Source organism: Canis lupus, chromosome 10, assembly GCF_011100685.1.
Source record: "Canis lupus familiaris isolate Mischka breed German Shepherd chromosome 10, alternate assembly UU_Cfam_GSD_1.0, whole genome shotgun sequence".
NCBI classification, from domain to species: Eukaryota; Metazoa; Chordata; class Mammalia; order Carnivora; family Canidae; genus Canis; species Canis lupus.
The window spans coordinates 8,365,581-8,385,971 of record NC_049231.1 but is presented as its reverse complement, the minus strand read 5'-3'; the positions used below and the strand labels follow the sequence as shown (position 1 = coordinate 8,385,971).

The 20,391-nt window shown below is 38.2% G+C and overlaps 1 protein-coding gene across 1 annotated transcript in view; it reads right to left on the bottom strand.

The window, feature by feature from the left end:
• The window catches only part of MSRB3 (methionine sulfoxide reductase B3), a 177,806-nt gene that overhangs the window by 11,882 nt on the left and 145,533 nt on the right, over nucleotides 1-20,391 (bottom strand). Inside the window, exon 5 of the mRNA XM_038549928.1 lies at nucleotides 78-175. Within this exon, the coding sequence (XP_038405856.1) occupies nucleotides 78-175 (98 nt within the window). The remainder of the gene's footprint in view (nucleotides 1-77; nucleotides 176-20,391) is intronic.

Here is a 20,391-nt window from a genome sequence, read left to right as displayed (position 1 = left end):
TAGCCAAACAGGAACCCAGGAAGTGTTTGTGGTGCAGAGTGAGCAGCACAGTGGGTTTTGGGGTGAGGTTAACTGACCTGAGAGCAGCTTGTTTCCACCCTGTGCATCCCATAGGAAAAGTCGTCCGTGAATGTGATTGCATCGGAACTGATCACATCGTGGAACGAAGGCCAACCTGGGGCAGGGCAGCATGAGAACAAGACAGAGAGGAGAGACAGAGAGACAGCCTGTGGTTAGAATATAAATTTAAAGAATTACTAAGCAAAGAATGAAAACCTTTAGGATATGAATCATGCTGAACTTCTTCAACCTGAAAAAAAAGTCAGAAGCTGAATAACTTCCTCACATTTGGATTACAGTTGCATTGGGAGTTTATGTTTCAAGAAGCCTTCTTAGACCATCTAGAGTTTTCTACAGCACCCCTGGACTTATAAAGCTCTCTCTTGCCCCTTGGTTTTGTCTCTCATCCTGAGGCACTGGGCACTCATTATGAGTCTTACAGTGTGACATTTTCCAAAACTCAACCCAATTGTTCCTTTTTTTAAAAAAAAAGATAGATTTATTTTAAAATGAGAGGGGCTGGGGGTGAGTGGGAGGAGGGTCGGGGCAGAGGGAGAGAAATCTTCAAGCCAATTCCCCACTGAGCGTGGAGCCCGACACAGGGCTTGATCCCTGGACCCCAAGGACCTGAACCTAAACCAGGACTCGGGCACTCAACTGACTGAGCCACCCAGCCGCCCCTCCACTCCCCACCCCCACCACCTTTTAAAAATAGATTTATTTATTTTTTAAAGATTTATTTTATTCCAATTCTTCTGGCTGCTAACTTTTCAGTTATTCCAGGCCTCTTTAGGATGCATGCTTTTTCAGTCCTGAGTTTGTATGGTTAAAATATTTTTAAAAATGAGTATTCCGTAGTTTCCATCTTAACCTAATTTCTCCAGACAGGGGTATCTGGAAAGCAGCTTCTATCTATTTTATGGGCAAGAAGCTTGCTCACTTCCTAGAGGAAAGTCATAGAGCAGTATTCTTCAGGCATCTCTAGGGAGCACCTTCTCTGAAATAGCATCTTGTTCCCATTTTCATTTATTCTAATGATTTTTAAAATATGCACACAGCTTTGAGAAACTCAATAATAAGGACCATAAGATTGCACAAATGTTTATGAGTGTACAGTCAGGTTTTACGCTCAGTACTTCTAGGCATGGTTTTACATATTTCCACAAAATTTGTCTGGAGTTACTGAGCTGAAGCCCAAAATGATGGAAGAGGTGTGATGTTGCTGAACTGCTGGTACAATCTTTTTTCTTTTTCAGAAGCCAAATTTATTCCTGTAGAAAGGAGGAAGCCCTTTAAAAACATGGTGCTCTGTGTTAATACACCAACTGAAAGAAAACAGAATGCAGACTTCAACAATATGATTTCCAGTTTCAAACAAAACAAATTAGCTCAGGCCAAGTTTTTATAAGAAACTCCCCCAAGCCCCCATCCCCCGCTATGCAGCAGTATAGCTTTCACAGTCTGTGCTGGATTTAACCCCCCAGAGCTGAGACACTTTCCAATTCCTTGATTTGAGTTCAAGATTGTTGCAAATCACCAGGAAAACCTTAACTTTCTAGGTATAAGATCACATTCCGAAAAAAAAAAAAAATTATGCCAAGACACACCAGTATTCTTAAGAAAGCTTACCTCTCTTTGTCTTCTAGATTCTAAAGAGAATCTAAACAGACTCTAGGTTATAGTTTTTGGTCTATAATGACTATTTGGCTCATTTAGGTATTCTTTGCTCAATGGCAGAAGTGCCAATGGCTAGGAAAGAGAGGTTTGTTTTTTTTTTTAAGATTTTATTTATTTATTTATGATAGACACACAGAGAGAGAGACAGAGAGAGGCAGAGACACAGGCAGAGGGAGAAACAGGCTCCATGCAGGAAGCCCGACGTGGGACTCGATCCCTGGACTCCAGGATCGCGCCCTGGGCCAAAGGGAAGTGCCAAACCTCTGAGCCACCCAGGGATCCCCAGAAAGAGAGGTTTAAAGGTTTTTTTTTTTTTTTTTTTTTTTTTTTTTTTTTTTTTTTTTATGATAGTCACAGAGAGAGAGAGAGAGAGGCAGAGACATAGGCAGAGGGAGAAGCAGGCTCCATGCACCGGGAGCCCGACGTGGGATTCGATCCTGGGTCTCCAGGATCGCGCCGTGGGCCAAAGGCAGGCGCCAAACCGCTGCGCCACCCAGGGATCCCGAAAGAGAGGTTTAAAGGTGATGTCTGGAGACACTGAAAAATAATTTAGCTATGCAAAGAAAGAGAACATTCTATATTTTTAACCTCCCATATTATAACTCATTCAATTGCAGTATATGAAAACTAATATGATGGAGGGATGTATTTGATTCAGTAGTAAACAAATAAAGAGGTTTTTTTTGTTTTGTTTTGTTTTTACCATAAAGCTCCCCTCCATCTTGCACACATTTTCCTATTTCTAGAATTCAAGATAGGTGTGTGTGTGCACGCTACCTCTTCATCTTATCTATACTTATCATGTTCTACTTATCATACTGGATTTTTTTTAAAGATTTTATTTATTTATTCATGAGAGACACGGAGAGAGAGGCAGAGACACAGGCAGAGGGAGAAGCAGGCTCCATGCACCGGGAGCCTGATGTGGGACTCGATCCCGGGTCTCCAGGATCAGGCCCTGGGCTGAAGGCGGCGCTAAACCACTGAGCCACCCAGGCCGCCCTCAAACTGGACCTTTGACTTATTTGTTCTCATGCTTTCTTCTCTGACTAGGTGGTGAGCATTCCTAAGGCAGAGTCCACACAAACAAGAAAATGGGATGGATATTTATGGGACATCACTGAGTTACCACAGGAGACAGAAAATCTAATCAACATCCCTTTTTTACCGACTAGGTTAAGAAATTAGCAATGCTATTTTTTCATTGGAGAATCCAACTTGACTCAATCCAACTTGACTCAAATAATAAACCTCTCTTTATAGGTAGAGTAGCTTATTCTTTACTTAGGATGGTAAATTCATGCAGATCATCTAGGTCACTAACTTAACAAGATTTTTTGTGGGGAGGAGAGGGAGAGGGAGCAGAAAGATGTGGTACTTGCCAACACTACACAGGCAGTGAGTGGCCAAGCCAAAGCTAGAATCTGTGTATTCTGACTTTAGTTTAGAACTCCCTTCTCATGGTCCACTTTCTTCCTCAATAGAAGGCCAAGACATACTGTTGGTGGGAATGTGAACTGGTGCAGCCACTCTGGAAAACTGTGTGGAGTTTCCTCAAAGAGTTAAAAATAGACCTGCCCTACAACCCAGCAATTGCACTGCTGGGGATTTATCCCAAAGATTCAGATGCAGTGAAATGCCGAGACACCTGCACCCCAATGTTTCTAGCAGCAATGTCCACAATAGCCAAACTGTGGAAGGAGCCTCGGTGTCCATCGAAAGATGATGGATAAAGAAGATGTGGTCTATGTATACAATGGAATATTCCCCAGCCATTAGAAACGACAAATACCCACCATTTGCTTCAACATGGATGGAACTGGAGGGTGTTATGCTGAGTGAAGTAAGTCAATCGGAGAAGGACAAACAGTATATGTTCTCATTCATTTGGGGAATATAAATAATAGTGAAAGGGAATATAAGGGAAGGGAGAAGAAATGTGTGGGAAATATCAGAAAGGGAGACAGAACGTAAAGACTCCTAACTCTGGGAAACGAACTAGGGGTGGTGGAAGGGGAGGAGGGCGGGGGGTGTGGGTGAATAGGTGACTGTCACTGAGGGGGGCACTTGACGGGATGAGCACTGGGTGTTATTCTGTATGTTGGTAAATTGAACACCAATAAAAAATAAATTTATTTAAAAAAAAAAGAAGGCCAAGACATCATTCGTTTCAATAATCAAACAGGAAGGAAATTGCAGGTTTTAAGAAATATGTTTAGTGCCACGTCTGGATTGGTTAGGAGCCACCTTGTTACACTCATGAGCTTCTAAGTGGAAGCAGATAATGAATGAATACTAAACAATACTGATTCTCTCACCAACAACCAAACTGTTCAAAGAGAAAGTTCAAGAGTAATGACATAAATAATGCAATCTAGTTTGGGGCATGGATGATTTTTTACTCATTTATGTAAAATAACCACAAATACTTAGAAGCTCACTTTAGGTAATAATATTGAGAAAACTATCAGTTCTATTCCGGGTTTCTTCATTCTAATTCTTTGCTAACAATTGTGAATCATTGCCTATTAAAAATTTTGGGGAGGGGAGGGAACCACTTTCAAATGAGCTATCAAACCACACAGCTATACATTTTGTCTCCATGAATTAAATATGTATAGAATTTTCCAGAAGACTACATTCAAGAGTAGACAAGGATGAGGTATAGTGACACGGAGTAGGTAAGGGTTCTCAAAAGATTTCAATGTTTCTGGGAAATCCGTTGACACTTCAATAGTTTATTAGTTGTTTCCCATGGCGTTCTTTAAATATCATTAGAGACAGTAAAACAAAACAACACAAGTAAAAAACCAAACGAACAGAAAAATACCTCTTCAAAACTCCCCAAAATTCAGGGTGTCTCTGTGCAGTAGGAGAAATGCAGTTTTCAAGATGGAATATTTGATATGTCATCCAAATCTTAATTAGTGGAGATTGACAAGGACAACCATGTTGAAGACTATAAATAAACCCGTGTGATGGAAGACATTTCACAAGAAGATCATGGCCAACTTCCATAAGGTTAATAACACGGGAGAACACTGAATTCTTTCTCTAGGTCTCCCAGAAAAAGCTGAAGGAGAATCCATCAGAAAAGTGAGTCTTTATTGACAATCAAACTAAGAAGGACCTTCACCCAAGAATAAATTGTCTCATGGCAAAGAAGCCACAGGGATGACAGCACTTTGAAAGCGGAATTCCCTCATCATGTGAAAGTATTTAAAGGAGGAACTCTTCACTGCTGCAAAAATCCTCAAAGGAAACCCTGCCCCCACTCCTAATAATAAGGAAAGTGCTTCAAAGGGTGATAGGCAAGACTGAAGCAATCTGGGTCTTGTTGAGAAAATTATCTTGAGCAAAAGGGGGAGGGGGATGTGTTTATGTCAGTTTTGACATTAAAGAAAGATCATCCATCCTCCTTTCTCTAGGATTTCCCTTTTGGTCTTCTCATCTAACAAAACATTATTTGTTTTGGATGCATTCCATGCACTTTTTAAAAGAACAGTCATTCGAAAACCTGTATAAACAGACTTGGCTCACCCCACCCCCAAAACGTCCCTTTGTTTCTATTTGATGAGGTTGGATTTGGGTGTATTATCATTTTATTTCAAAAAATACAAACTGTATTTTTTAGATATTAGCCTGTTGTTATCAAGAATGTCTTATGTTCAGCGAATAGCTTCTCCTCTCTAGACAGCATCTAAGTACAGGTAGCACAACTAAAGAAACCAAGTTGGACTGTTGGCAGTCCCGCTTCAGTGTGACCCAAACATCAGTGTGACCCACACTAATCTGCAGACATAGCTTGACAGTACTGGCATACTGGGAAGCAAATCCAGGCTGTGTTCATTTACATCTCAAATACAAGAGCAAGAGATTCGGTTTGTTAATAGTAATTCTGTGGTGGTTGCTACCATCTACACTAGGGTGGATTTTTGTTTTAGATTGCAGTAAGAAGAATATTCCTCCTTGCTCAGAATGTGGCTTACTAAAGCTGCTCAGAGTCTCCTCGAACCCATCACTGAAGAGTGACATAGCAAGTGGTGTTCTGGTGACAAACTTTAAATGTTTCATTCCAACTGCCTCCTGAGAAAAACCTGCTCATCTCTCTATCCCAACCTTTTCCTCCCTCCTTTCAAAAATCTTTGAAACAGGTTGTTAAAACCAGCAACAGATTATAAACAAGTTGAAGCCAATTCCATCTGTACTACATCTAGAAAATGTGGCCCTTTCTCCCCTACTCTTAATTTAACAAGGATTGCTCTACAGCTGCCACGTTCCCTGGATCTTCCCCCAAGCCCCCAAACAAAAATGAGAGGCCCCAGTATGTTAGCTACATGACCCATCAGTAGAACACGGCACAAACTACCCGTGACCAAGAATTCATTAAGTTCAAACGGAATTAAAAATATTTTATTATCTTCAAACGCAGAATCAGTTTGAGCACAATGAATCCCAGTTGGGCTTGGGTGATGGTTTAATAATGATAAATATTTGAGCATGGTTTTAGTGAGACACACTGGGTATTTACAGATCTGCGGTTTTCTGTATGTACCAACTCTCAGAGTTCTACACTTCTAGGACTGTATTTCAGAATTTGTAGTGTTTAGCATCTCCAAAGCCAGAATCTGTTAACCTCGCTGACCACAATTTACCTTATTAGATACCTCATCCCAAATAACATTTTATGAAGACCCCCTGCTAACAAACAAGGGTCATTTGAAGTTTAGGGCTCTGATTCTTGCCCAGTTATTCACTGAGATTGACACTCCAAGCCTTAAGCTTTCATTTCATTTTAAAAAGATAATCCTCTATTCCCCTTCAAAGACCCACAAGTTTAAGCAGGAATCAACAGAACAGAATATTTCCAACACCGTTTCCACAGATATAGAAATTCCCACCATTGGACAGTACTGTCTTGACATTAAAAATCAATGAAGACTGTCAACGATGAAGACTAAGTATTCACACTTCCATTAATCTCCATTAATCTCCCTTCCCTTCCCCCTTGCAATTTTGGATAGTTCTGTTCTTTTTAATTCTTTTAAAACTTTGTTTGGTAATATCTACCTCTTGAACCAGAACATAAATTCGATAAGAGCGGGGAGTTGGCCAGTTTTGTCCACTAATGTATTGCCAATCATCTAAAACAGAGCCTACGACATAAGAGGTGCTGCAAAAACTGTCTGATGGATGAACAAATGAATGCATGACTATCCTACAGCTTAATATCCTCGGCCTCTTCAGTCTGTAAGACAGCCTTGGCACCCTGATCCTCCTCCTGCCTACTCTTTTCCCTCATTTCAATGCCCAACCTTAATGAAATCTTCCACGCTTTTCTACAGGTTGATCCTAAGAGTTGAAAACTAGTAAACAGCATTAGTATGATTATGGCTGTACACATGTTGCTGACTGCACAGCTAAAAAGTGCTGGGATTAAAAAAAAAAAGTGCTGGGATTATATCTCCTTCTCCAATGGTCCAACTGGCATAACCCCAGGCTGTTGAAAGTCAGACAGATTTTCCTTCTTTTACACTGCATCACTCTTAAAAAGCCCATTTTTTTTGTTTGGATCATGACTTTCTTATGCAATTGTACTAATTTGCTCTATGATTCAACATTTTAGTTTGCAAATTTTAATTACAAATATGCAAAAATACATAGGGTACATAGGCATCTGTGTTTTAACAGATATTAACTACCCAAATGTAACAGGTAATATTTTTTTCTCGATTTGCTTCAGATTCTTCTTTTTCTAACAAAATAAAATGTTACAATCCCAGCCAGATCTGCCTCCAGCCTTCTCCCCTACTCCTACACTTCCTGGTGCCCCAGAGATAATTGTTTACGCACCATTCCCACACTTCTTTTGATTCATTTTCTACATAGATCTACATCCATAAACAATATGTAATTTCTTTAATGTTAAAAATGCACATTGCATCGTAGGTATATTCTGACAACATTTCCCTCCCACGTTATCCTGGTCTCTAAGCCTTATTGGTCTTTTTTTATAGCATTATCTTATTTTAGAAATGAAACATTTCAAGTATCAAGAATATGAGCCAGAGAGTTGTTTTATTTTGCTTTTTCTATTATTCTCTAGAAGATCCCTGCTTCTTCTGGTGCAACTGTTCCCTTTTCCTTCTTTTTTATCTTTCATGCTCTTGGCTTTCTTTGTTCAACCAATTCTATTTCAGAATGGAGGTGTGGGGCAGTTGTCCCCTGCAGCTGCTGTGGGCTTGCTCTGCTGTCAGGTACAGCACGGGTTTGTTCCTCCCTAGGTCTCAACTCCCAACAGCAGAGCTGATGGTGAGCCCTGGGAACGCTGTCAGCACCTGCTGCGGGACAAACTCTGTCTCCGGGGTCCCGGGATACCTGGCTGGGGAATGGCTCCTTCTGGAACACCTCCCTTGCAGCCCCAGTTCTCCTACAGGGAGTTTAACATCTTTGGAGAGCTGCCTGCCAGGTATTTTTTCTCCCCCGTGGCTAACTGATGATCTGTCATTCTGAGTAGGAAAATGAGGAAGCTGTAAAACTGGTCTCGCTGTTCCTCAGACTTTCAGATACACACCTTGTTGTCAACCCCCCATTTTTCTCTTGACAATTCTGCTCTCTGAGCCTTCTCAGAATTCTGCTGGGCATCGTGGCAACGACTCCTGTAGGTGTTTTGGGCTGCTGCTTTCTTTAACCAGCCATACCCAGTAACCTACTTTTTTCTTGGAAAAATTGGCTAAAATCTCTGGTCTGCTCAACACCCCCTGCCCCACTCCCATTCTCTTTGCGGTGGGGTTCTTCTCTTCCGCCTCTCTTCCTCCTCCTCTTTCTTGTTTCCTTACTCTGGCTTTAAAGGGTTCTCTCAGGAGAGAGAGAAACAAACATGCATGCTCAGGCTATCATCTTGAACAAGAAGCCGAGATTTCTTTTTAATAAGCTGCAGATTTTAGTCTCTTGATCTAATATTTTATGGGAAGAAGCAATGGATTTCAGGCATCATAATTTCTCTACTAACCACAATTATATTATTTTTTGCCTTGCTGATAAGACCCCAAAAATCAATGTAATGTTTAGGAGCTTTAAGTGGCTCAGATTTGACTCTATCTAAAAAGTTATTCTGGGGCTAACTGCATGAGCCTATGACATCTGCAGAGAGCCCTGAGTTAGAACCACAGCAGGCCAGACTCATCTTCTCCCGGAATTGGTTCGGTGGAAAAACTTTTCAACTCTGTATTTGATCATTCAGTATGGCATGAGGACTCATTGTATCTCTGCCCTCCTGCCACTGCAAATATAAGGACAAATATCCCCCTATATGCTGATGACACAATTTCATTACTGCAAACAAGCAGGAAGTCTCAGGAGGCAAACTATGCCTGTCAAGAAAATGGTTTAATGGCAATTCAGACAAAAAGAAAAACACTGGTTTTGGCAAACATGCTCCTCCCATGCTTCATACAGCTTTATTAAGCAGTCCCTCAAATAAAAATAATACTTAAGATACTTGAAAAGGAGTTTAAAAAAAAAAAAAAGAAAAGCAGGGAGTTTATAATACATAATAGCCTAGATCTATAGACTCTAAAAATTCATGAAGATAAAGAAAATGCTAGAGTGCAACATACTCTTCATGCATTCGTTTTATTTTGGTTTCTAATTACCTTACTTTTTCCTCTTGTCAAGTAACCCCACAGTTCTAAGTGGTGGTGGCATTTTGGATGTCAGGGTCATGTGGAATGGCATGATGACTGGGGACCACCTGAGGCAGACTAGTAACATGATCAGACTGGTGCTTTAGGAAGGTGGCTCCGGAAGAAGGCTGGAGCGTGGGGGATAAAAGGATGAAAACAGGCCCACCAAGTGGAAGACTGTACGTGGGAACAGAAGTGATGAAGTTCTAAATGGAGGCACTCGCAATGGGACTGGAGAGCAGGGGGTTGATTAGAGAGAGATTAAGTGGTCAGAATTCATTGCTTGTGGTGGTACCTGGTGGCGAGTGAAGGAGAAGGGTAGGGTCGAATTACTACTAGGTTTCCAGCTTGTCTGCCTAGCTGGATCATGCTAGTTATACACGTTTTTCAGGGAAAATAATAAAATCAGTTTAGTGTGGAACTCTCTAGGAGGCAGAGGGATATGTGGGCTCCGAAGTGAGATCCTGGCTAAGATACAGATGTGAAAGTCATCAGAGCATGGAAAACAGTATGGTTATGGATGAGGCTATGTAGAAGGCAAATGTAACGGGAGTGGAGAACCAGACAGGTATTTAAAAGGTGCGCTGAGGAATGAGTCAGTGAAGGAAAATAAAAGAGAGCATTTCAAGAAATAGGAGGGGGATGAGGGAAGCAGGGCAGAGTCAGATAATGGAAAACTGTTTAAGGTTGGAGGACAGTCAGCAGTCACATAATCTACAGAAAGGACAAGTCAAAGAAGACCCGAGAGAAGACTGATAAACTCAACAACTGGGCAGTCTGGTGGACTTTAGGACGAGCCATTTCAGTGCAATGACACAGGCCAAACTCTGTGGGGCTGAAAAGCATATGTGAAGTGGAGCAACTAAGCAAAGAAGCATGGCAGGGAGGAAGGTTTAGCAGGTGACAACAGGCAGGAGAGCATAATGATATTTATGCTAACATGCCTGGATACTGGGGCTCCCTCCCACTGATTCCACCTTTCTCTGTTTTCTAAAGTGTTTAACATTTTTACAGTATTTTCTAATGGAATTTTCACAATAAAGTGGAAATTACGAAAATTATAAGTACATAGAAATAAATTTAAAAATTTTTTCATGGTACTATGACATATACAAATGTTAAGCATTACTCTAATGCTCCTTAAGATAGAAGCCATATTTGAAGAAAGACTCAAATAAAATTCCATCCCTAGAATCTCGTTTATCTTTAGTCTGTGTAAGTTGTTCATTGCCGTTCCCATTGTCTTTTTTTTTTAATAATAAATTTATTTTTTATTGGTGTTCAATTTGCCAACATACAGAATAACACCCAGTGCTCTTTTAATCTACCAAACTGAGAGTCCTGAGTGTAATATCCTACCTGGCCGTGGTAATCTGTTCTGCATTTTGGCACAAAGTAGGCGCTCAATAAATATGATTAAACAAACGAATCCAGGACTTTAACTCTAGGTCAAGTTCCTCTGTCAAACATGTTCACAGCACCCAATATTTCCCCTTCAAAGCACGTATCACAGTTTGTAGTTTCTTATTTAGAAACTTTTGAGTAATGTCTGCTTCTTTCCCTACGCTCCCCAAGACCATGATGGCTTTGCTTACTACTATATCTTCAACACGTCACTGAATTAATCAATAAAGAATATATCATATTGGGATCCCTGGGTGGCGCAGCAGTTTGGCGCCTGCCTTTGGCCCAGGGCGCGATCCTGGAGACCCGGGATCGAATCCCACGTCGGGCTCCCGATGCATGGAGCCTGCTTCTCCCTCTGCCTGTGTCTCTGCCTGTGTCTCTGCCTCTCTCTCTCTGTGTATGACTATCATAAAAAAAAAAAAAAAGAATATATCATATTTCATTATGCAACAATAGAACTGCATTTCATTAAAAGATTATCACTTAGTTTAGATACACTGATAACTAGGCCGATCAAAGGAATTTTTAAAAGATAGGCAAAGAATTTCTACTATTTTGCTTCAAGCAATTTTTTTACAAATATCAAATTTAATATAATGTTTCTTTTCCTGCCTATCAGAAATAGTGCATTTCTTTAAATTGATTATTAGTAATTTCTTCTGTACAAACCACGTAGCCCTATCACCCATAATCATTTCAGGCATTTGAATCCACTGAAGGACAGTATGACCAGAGACTGTCAAGAATACCGAGATGTCCTTTGGGCAGTGTGAACATCTGGTATCTATTCTCTTTGGAGATTAATAATGTAGCTGTACTGCAGCAGGCTTTACTAATTCCTTTGAGCCCTGCACAGCATTTTTAAATGGTTCCAAACACACAAGATCTCTAATTGGTATGGATTTCATCCACAGTTTTCTTGCAATCTCAAAATATCTCAGAAACTCCTAAGCAGGAATTGACAGGGGCAAGCTTCCCCGTCTCCCTTTGAGGAGGCAGATATTAATAATTTTTTTTCAGGTTCAATAAAATTACTGAACTCAAACCATTTCAACCAAAAATCTGAGGAAGGGGACTTTATTTTCCCTGGCCTGAACACTGTCTCTTGCTACTTTAAATCATAGTTAATGTTTTAAAAAGTGTATCTTACACATAAGTCAGTTGTAGACTTTTAGCATCAAAGGATCTGAGCAACATCACATGTAACGACCTGACCTTTGGCTATAATTTCTAAGTGCCATTAAAAAATGTCTCTCATACTGGTTTTAAATTTAGTGTTGACCTAGTAACCTTGATCCAAAAACATTCAACTTTAGATGATTATTTTATTTTGCTTCCAAAAGCTCTTCAGTCCAGTGAGGCATCCATTAGGAAGCTGCACAGAGAGTTGAGTTTGCTCAGAATTTATTAGCTACATCGAACAGGAAGATGGTGATTTGGGTTGCTTGCTGAGTGAAGATTATTTACTGTGCTTAACTGACCTTAAGAATACCAGGAGGGATACAGGATGAGGGGAATTCAAAGAAATACAGATTCTATTCTCCGCGACATGCAAGCCAGACCAACAGTGAAATAATGTTCCATTCAGATGCAGTCCTGAATTAAGTCTATTCACTACCTGGCATCATTTGGGACTAACTATCACTTGCATTCTTTAGTTGGGTGCCTTTCAAAAAATTCAAAGACCTTCTCTCTTAAACATATGCGCCTGATGAACACACAAGATTACTTCTTCTTAGGGAGTTAAGTGCTAAAATTCTTTTACTTATCTAATTTTCCTCCTGATACTTTTCTCTAACTGAAATCTGTCTACATTTCCGAATAGACTTGAGATTGTTATTCTATTAAATGCTTTTAAGTGCTACGATCTGAATAAAACACTTCCTTGTGCTCATAAATGTGTGATCCTTCACTGGTCTACATAACCTTTTTATGATGGATCAGAACGCAGTTCGCCTACTACGATTTAAATTTCTGACAACTCATCTTGAAAAAAATATTTTGAAACAGAACAGATTACTCAGAAAACACAAATATTTTACAACAAAATCATTGCTTCATTGTTTAACAAATTGTTGAACAAAACAGCAAGAGATGTCTTGTCCTTGTACCACACACATGGCAAAGTTGAAGCAATATATTAAACACTGTACATTCTGTAACATATTAAAATTTTTAAATAAATTCCATCAAAAAGGTAAGAAGCAAACTACATCAAACCAAGGCATGTTCTGATAACTATTTGTTCTTTTTAAAGTCCTTTAAGGAAATCTTTTGCTGACACTCAATTCCCATTCCTCTGCTCTTCTTTTGCATGTATTTAATCACATTCTAGTACACTATAACTTACTGTTTCTAAATTTTTCTGTTTATTGTCTATATTCCCCCAACGATGTAAGCTCCACATGGGCAGAGACAATTCTTTTGTTCCTGATGCATTCGATGGTCCCACAAGGCTACCTAGCATTTAATAAATTTTGGTTGAATGAATTTTCTATATACATTCTTGTTACCTTGGAAATCTGGGATTTAAAAACAATCCTTGCTTTTGTTTTCAAAATACACGGTCACAAAAGACTTTGTTACAGAATTATTTATAGAATCCCTAGGTTACCTACTAATATTTATTAAAGATTTTGGCACCTGGCTGACAGTCTTCTCTCTACCCAAAATTCCTCCCTACATTCTAAGGACCTTCTAAGGTAATCCCCTTAATATTCCTCATATCAACAGCTCTTTGAGGTGACATTAAACCATTCTATGGAGCCAAGGTCCTGTATCAAGCAAGACCCACAAGTGGCCTTGGTGATTCAATTTTTTAAAAATATATTTTATTTATTTATTTGAAAGAGGGAGAGAACACCATCATGAGGAGCAGCAGAGGCAGAGAAAGAAGCAGGCTCCCCTCTGAGCAGGGAGCCTGATGCATCACTGGGTCCCAGGACCCTGAGATCATGACCTGAGCCGAAGCAGACACTTAACCAACTGAGCCTCCCAGGTGCCCCTGCAAGGTGCCCCTTTTGAATCAAAGCCATTCAAAAGTTTCAATGGTTTTGATTCTGACCACTGGTAAGTAAACTTAATGCATTAAAAATCAGGTGTCATCACATGAAGAAAGTTGAACTTCAGACGGATGAAATTGGCTGGAGTAGGATAGTACTGCACACATATTTTAATTTGACCCTGTACAACCATGACAAAAAAACAAAAACAAAACAAATGAGTAAAATTCCATAGAGGTCTAAGTACATCCACAGTATATTCCATGGCCTACAGGTTGACATACCTGTCAGTTGTGCAGCAATATTCAAATCTTACCCCTCTCCAAACCACTTGTAAATGAAGCAAGGTGCAGATATATGACTTAGCTACTTAGTATTGAGTAGGCACTAAATAAATGTTTGTTGAATAAGTGAACCAAATTGGGGCTGAAGAAAGTATAAACAAAAATTGTGAAAATGATATCACAATAAATCAATGTCTCTGTTTCAGACACTGGGATCACCTCTCAAGTATTTATTATTCCTTCATTGCTATAGACCAGAGTATAGCACTCAATGGATTACTATCTCTTGGTAATAGGTCATGGACACCCATGTGATTTCTTTGATCTTTTCTAGTTTGAATAGCTTAAAATCTTGGAAGGCATGGTCAGCATCCATAAAGTACCCTAGCACTGTAGAAGCAGTATATAGTCTCCTTTTATTTAGATATTTGGCCCCCTTTTAGTATAAAAAAAATTTTAAGTCTCAATCATGTATTATTAAAATCATGATCTTAAAAGCTGGGTGAAAATTAATTTTTAATTACATATCTCATATTAGAAAACTCCCTTAGGAGAAATCTCTTGGGGGAATTTTGCCAAGGTCTAGTGCTACATAAAAGATTTTTAAAAATCATGTGCTTTGACTTAAGGTGTAAATCAAGAACCAATATAATAGCTCTTTGGTCTTTAACAGTTTTTATTTTTAATTTTTGTGTGTTTTATTTGTAATATTTCTCCCACACAAGAAGTTTTTACCTCCCATTTGTTCTCAACTTTTTATTCGGTTCCAGGTATTGCCCCGAGGTTCTGGCTTGCAAGAGATCTCAGTTACTCCTTTAGTGCCTTGTTGCTTAGCTCCCATAGCTTTAAAAAATGTCATACACATATCTATGAACCACATATAAATGCAAAAATGTGAATATATCCTACATATTTCAAATGCAACTTTTTCCCCTATTTTCTTGGCTGTTTTCCTCATCCTTCAGGAAACCTTATGTTAACAACCTAATAAGAGTTTTACTCTATTTTTTTTTTACCCTATTTTTGTCCATGTTCTTATAGCCTTACAAAATAAATGTTCTAGTACCTGCATAATATTCCACTGTGCAACCACCCCCGGTGACAAGACTGACTTTGTTTCCAACTGTCTTCCTCAGTAAAACATACTGTTATAACATCCTTGCATATATGCTCCCAACTCCGGTAGGATTTTTCTTGCTATGGGATCGATTCTTAGGAATAGGATTGCCAGGTCAAAGGGTGAATGTATTTTTACCTTTAGCAAGTATTTCTAGATGGCTTTCTAAAACAAATACAGTTGAAGATCCTTTTCTCTATACCCTCTGTCAACAACAGGGGTTGCAGCTTTTAAAAACTTCCAGTAATGTATTGCCAGTAGCTAGCTCATTTAAGCAAAATTTGTATTTCATTGACTCTATGTAATATAGCCAACTTTTAATGTTTGTTGGCTATTTGCTTTCCTGGGACTTGCATCTTTTTTTCTATTGGGCTATTTACTGTTGTTATTTTTGTTTGCAATGGTAACAGTTCTTTGTATATTACGGATGTTAATTAATGTCCCTTGCATTATAATCATCCTTTTATATTTTTTGTTTCTGTATTGACTTTATTTATTATTTTTGAATCAAATATGTCTATCCCTTCCTTCTGCACTTTCTGGGCGCCTGGCCTTGGTTCTTGAGAGTCTGCCTCTGGACTGTACACATGGTATCCTATATGTTGTGCAGGATTTTTGTTTTGTTTTGCATTTAGATCTCAATTCATCTGGAATTCCTTTCAGTATCTGAGATAATATTCCAATTTTATTTCCTCCCGAATGGAAGAGCTGCTGGGCCATCAACAATATTTAAACGGCCCATTCTTGACTGAATTAAAACACTATTTAACTGATACTTATTTTATTTACATATTCTCTAGTCTCCTCCACTGATCTACTCTTCTTTTTCTATACACATATAATTTCATTATTGGGGCTTCATAGCATGTTCTTATATCAGGAAAGGCAAGTATCTACTTCCTGGTTTTCTTTTTCATAAATACTTCTGCTTGGGTTCTTTTTTTCCTTAAATGGGTTCATTTTAAGTTAATTTTTTTGATCTTTCAAAGAATAACCTTTGAGTTCGCTTTTTCTTTCCACAATTGTTTAATGTTTTCTATTTCATTAACTTCAGCTTTATCTTTATTCCATCTTCCCAGTTTTTATTATTCCTTTTATAAAGTTCCTTTATTTTTTATCTTTTTTTCCTTAATAAAGAAGGTATTCAAGGCTATAAATTTTCTTCTAAATATAATGTTTACTGTATCCCATAGAGTTAGATATTTATTGCTAATTTAATTGGATTATTATAAAAATATGGCCCATAAAAATGTCTGCTTTCTAAAGTATATTAATATTTTCTTTGTGGCCAAGTAAATGATCTACTTTTTAATGTTCCATGAAAATACAAAATTACATTCTTTATTTGAGGGATTTTTTAAATTTGAAAGATATTTTATATATCTACTAAATCAAGTTTATTGATTGTATTATTTGCTTATTCTATCTCCTTACTTAGTTTTGATGACTCCTATGTCTCAGTCTGAAAGAGACATAGTGAAGTTATCCATGATAACTTTGTATTTTAATTAAGTTTTCTTTCAAAGACTCTGATTCATATGTTTGGTTGTTATGTTATTTTATACCTACAGACTTATGATTGCTCTATACTCTCCATGAATAATGCCCTTTTGTTATCACATAATTTGCCTTTTTTATCCTTTTGTGTTTTTAGCTTAAATTCTACTTTGCCTGATGGTAATATGGCCATTTCTTCTTTCCTTTTTTGTATGCTTTGGCCTAATGTCTTTTTGACAATCCCTTTATTATCAAGCTTCCTTTATACTTTGTTTTCGTAAGTAGCAAATAGCTAGATTTGAAATCAATTTCTATTTCTGCCTTTTAATGGGAGAATTCAGTTTATTGATATTTAATTATCAGATGATTTCACTCATATGTGGAATTTAAGAAACAAAACAGAGGATTGATCATGGGGAAAAGGAAGGAAAAATAAAACAAGACGAAATCAGAGAGGGAGACAAATAATAAGAGACTGAACTATAGGGAACAAACTGTGGGTTGCTAGAGGGGAGGTGGGTGGAGAGATGGGGTACCTAGGTGATGGGCAGTAAGGAGAGCACATGATGTAATGACCACTTGGTGTTATATACAATTCATGAATCACTGAACTCTACCTCTGAAGCTATTAATACACTATATGTTAATTAATTGAATTTAAATGAAATAAAATGAGATTAAATTTTTAAAAACATACCTATCTTCCTTTCATCTCACTTTATTTTTTTGTTGTTGTGTTTTTCTCCTTGTTTCTGCTGTTTGGATCAAATTCATATGCATTCCATTTTTTGCCCCATATTATGTCACTTTCCTTTTTTCTATGCTCACAAATACTAAATTATCTATAAAACACTACATGCAAGATACAATTTCCTCCACAAAGACCCATTGTTTTCCAAATCAAGATGCTATATCCTCCCTTTCCTGCTTCCCCTTCCTCCCACCCACGTGAGATAAAGCCTTCAGAAAACTTTCATTTTCTTCCTCTCTGCCTTCCTCTCCCCATCTCTATACATTTATCCTGCCATCTTCCAGATTCCAGGGTTACAAAGGAGAAATCTAATATCAACCTGACACTTCTACTGTGAACCTGGAAGCTTATACCAATTTTCCCTTTATCCTTAAAGTGTAGGAGTGTCATCAGGCTAGGCCTATGCGTTCTTGTTAATCCTACATAGAATGTGGTGAACCTGTTCAAGCTGCAGGTGATGGGGTTCAGGACATATTACCCCAAAATACGGCAGCTTAACATATGACAATATTTTAAGCTGAAGGAAATTAAGAAATGGCATGACCTTCCCCTGAAGCAAGTCATAAAACTTGAGAAGTGCTGTTTGCAAATCTGGAAAAAAGGCACATCTTTATCTCCAAGACTCAGAAAGGACTGAAAAGAAATTGGAATCAACAGGCCTTGCTACTACCCCAGTTTACAACACTTAACTCATATTCTTTTTTATCCGATCACATTTTTTCATGAGTCTCCATTCTTCACCAAACCTAGCATGAAAACACTCAGGTTCAACCAATTTTTTGGGTCTTCATCTCATGAAGGCTTTGTGTCATGTAAAACATATTAAACAAACTTGTTTGCTTTTCTCCTATTAATCTGCTTTTTGTTAAAGAAACCCCAGTCAATAGCTTAACAAGGTAGAAGAAAAATACATCTTTCTTCCCCTACACAGATTTGAGTCTTTCTTTAGATTAGAAAAAATAATTTTTTTAACATCTGTTATTTATATGTTTAGCCTCCCAGAGCTATTTTGCAAGTCTCTTCATTTTTCCTTCATGATATAGACCTCTCTGTTTTGACTACATGCTTTCAAATTGTTCTCCAGTCAGGGTGTCAGCAATGGCCTCCTTCAATTCATTTAATTGTTTAGATACAGAATCATGATATTTTCAAATCTCCACTTCTCGGAGGGGCTAGGTACAAAGTCCTCTAATTGTATCAGATAGGATATTTTAGCTGCAAGAAAGAGATGATGCAAATAAAAGTAGTTAAAAATTAAGAAAATTATTAACGTGTATACCAAGGAGTCTATATTGATGTGGTTCCTTGTTGGCCAAGGAAGTGGCAAAACTACCTCATAAAGGCCAATGTGTTTTCCTTTCTGCCCTCCTCACCATGCCAATGATGTCTTCCCTCCTGGTCACACAATGGCTGCAGCAATTTCAGACACCACAGGCAGACAGGACAACATCCAGGAAAAGTGGAAGCATTTCAACTACTGTGTCTCTTTTTATTAGTGATGAGAACTTTACCAGACACCTCCAATTAGATGTTCCCTGGGATGTAACTGACCAGGAATGGGGGCATCTGTCCTAGCTGAAACCAATCACTGACAAGGGGAATGGAATTTTATAATTCATTTAGGTCAATTATTATTCAACAGGGGAGGAAGTTACTCTCCCTTGAATAAAAAAAGGGTGGATATAACTAGATTAGCCAACCAGTGTCATCACAGTTGGCTTTGGATACAAGAAAGCCTCCTTGTATCCAAGTTTACTCTTATAGACAGAGACTCCACTCAGATACTTAGCCTCTTCTTAGCTTCTTGGGAGCAAGAAGGCCAGGTACACTTATGATAGGCTATGTTAATCTTTACTCTTGGAGTCCATGAATCTCAATTTTTTGCAATGATCTGCCACATTCAAGATCTCACCATCATGCTCTATGACACTGCTTTCTGGTCTCTCAATCCATAAGGCTAAAAGCTTTACTCAACTTGTCTCTGCCAAGATTGCCATCACTATATAGCACATGAGATTCAGAGAGATGAGAATGGAGAGGGTAAGGGTAGCGAGCCATATGCAAGTCCATCTTCAGTGAATGACATTGCTATTATTTGTCAGATGCTGTGCTAATAGCATGTGAACTGGGATTGTCTCCAAGCTCTTATTCTTAGACACTACACCAAAGCATCTCTGTGGCAGCCCAGAGTTGTCAGGTTGGGACAGTTTATGACAGAATGTAACTAGTGATGAAAATAAATAAAATAGACTAAGAAGGTACAAACATTTCCTGAAAGCCAAAAAGTCCACATTCTACCAGATGATTAATGATTTTTATGAATTTTCTTTTCAATAAGTAACATTATATGTATGAAATCCTGAGCTGCATGTCCCACAGTCAATAAGTTAAAAACAAACAAACAAACAAACAACAACAACAAAAAAAACCTTTGGAAATAATGAAACGATGATGCAATGCCCAAAGCAGGTTTTTGTTCCATGGGGTTTTTTTGAACTCTGGTGAAGCCTATGGGCCCTGCAGGATAATATTTTTAAATGAATGAGAGGAAATACATGGCATTATAAAGAAAAAAAACAATCATTAATGTTATCAAAATACTGAAAACTGCCCACAAATTTGTGACATAGTAATAAACGCACTTTTTTCTTAACAAGCTCTAATGGTGGCTCTAATAATGGCCATAATTTTAAAGTAGTTATGAGTATAAATGTTATTTTAAGATATCTATGACAACTGTAATATGATATGAAAATATCTATGATTTCTATTGGTGATAAAGTTACAAATACTACTGTGGATTGTTTTTTACATTCACAATTAAAAGAAATTGCGGTTAGTTAGAACAAGTTTGGATTTCTTTTTCATCCAACTTCATGGATCCTCCAAAAACAGTCCAAAGCCCCCAACT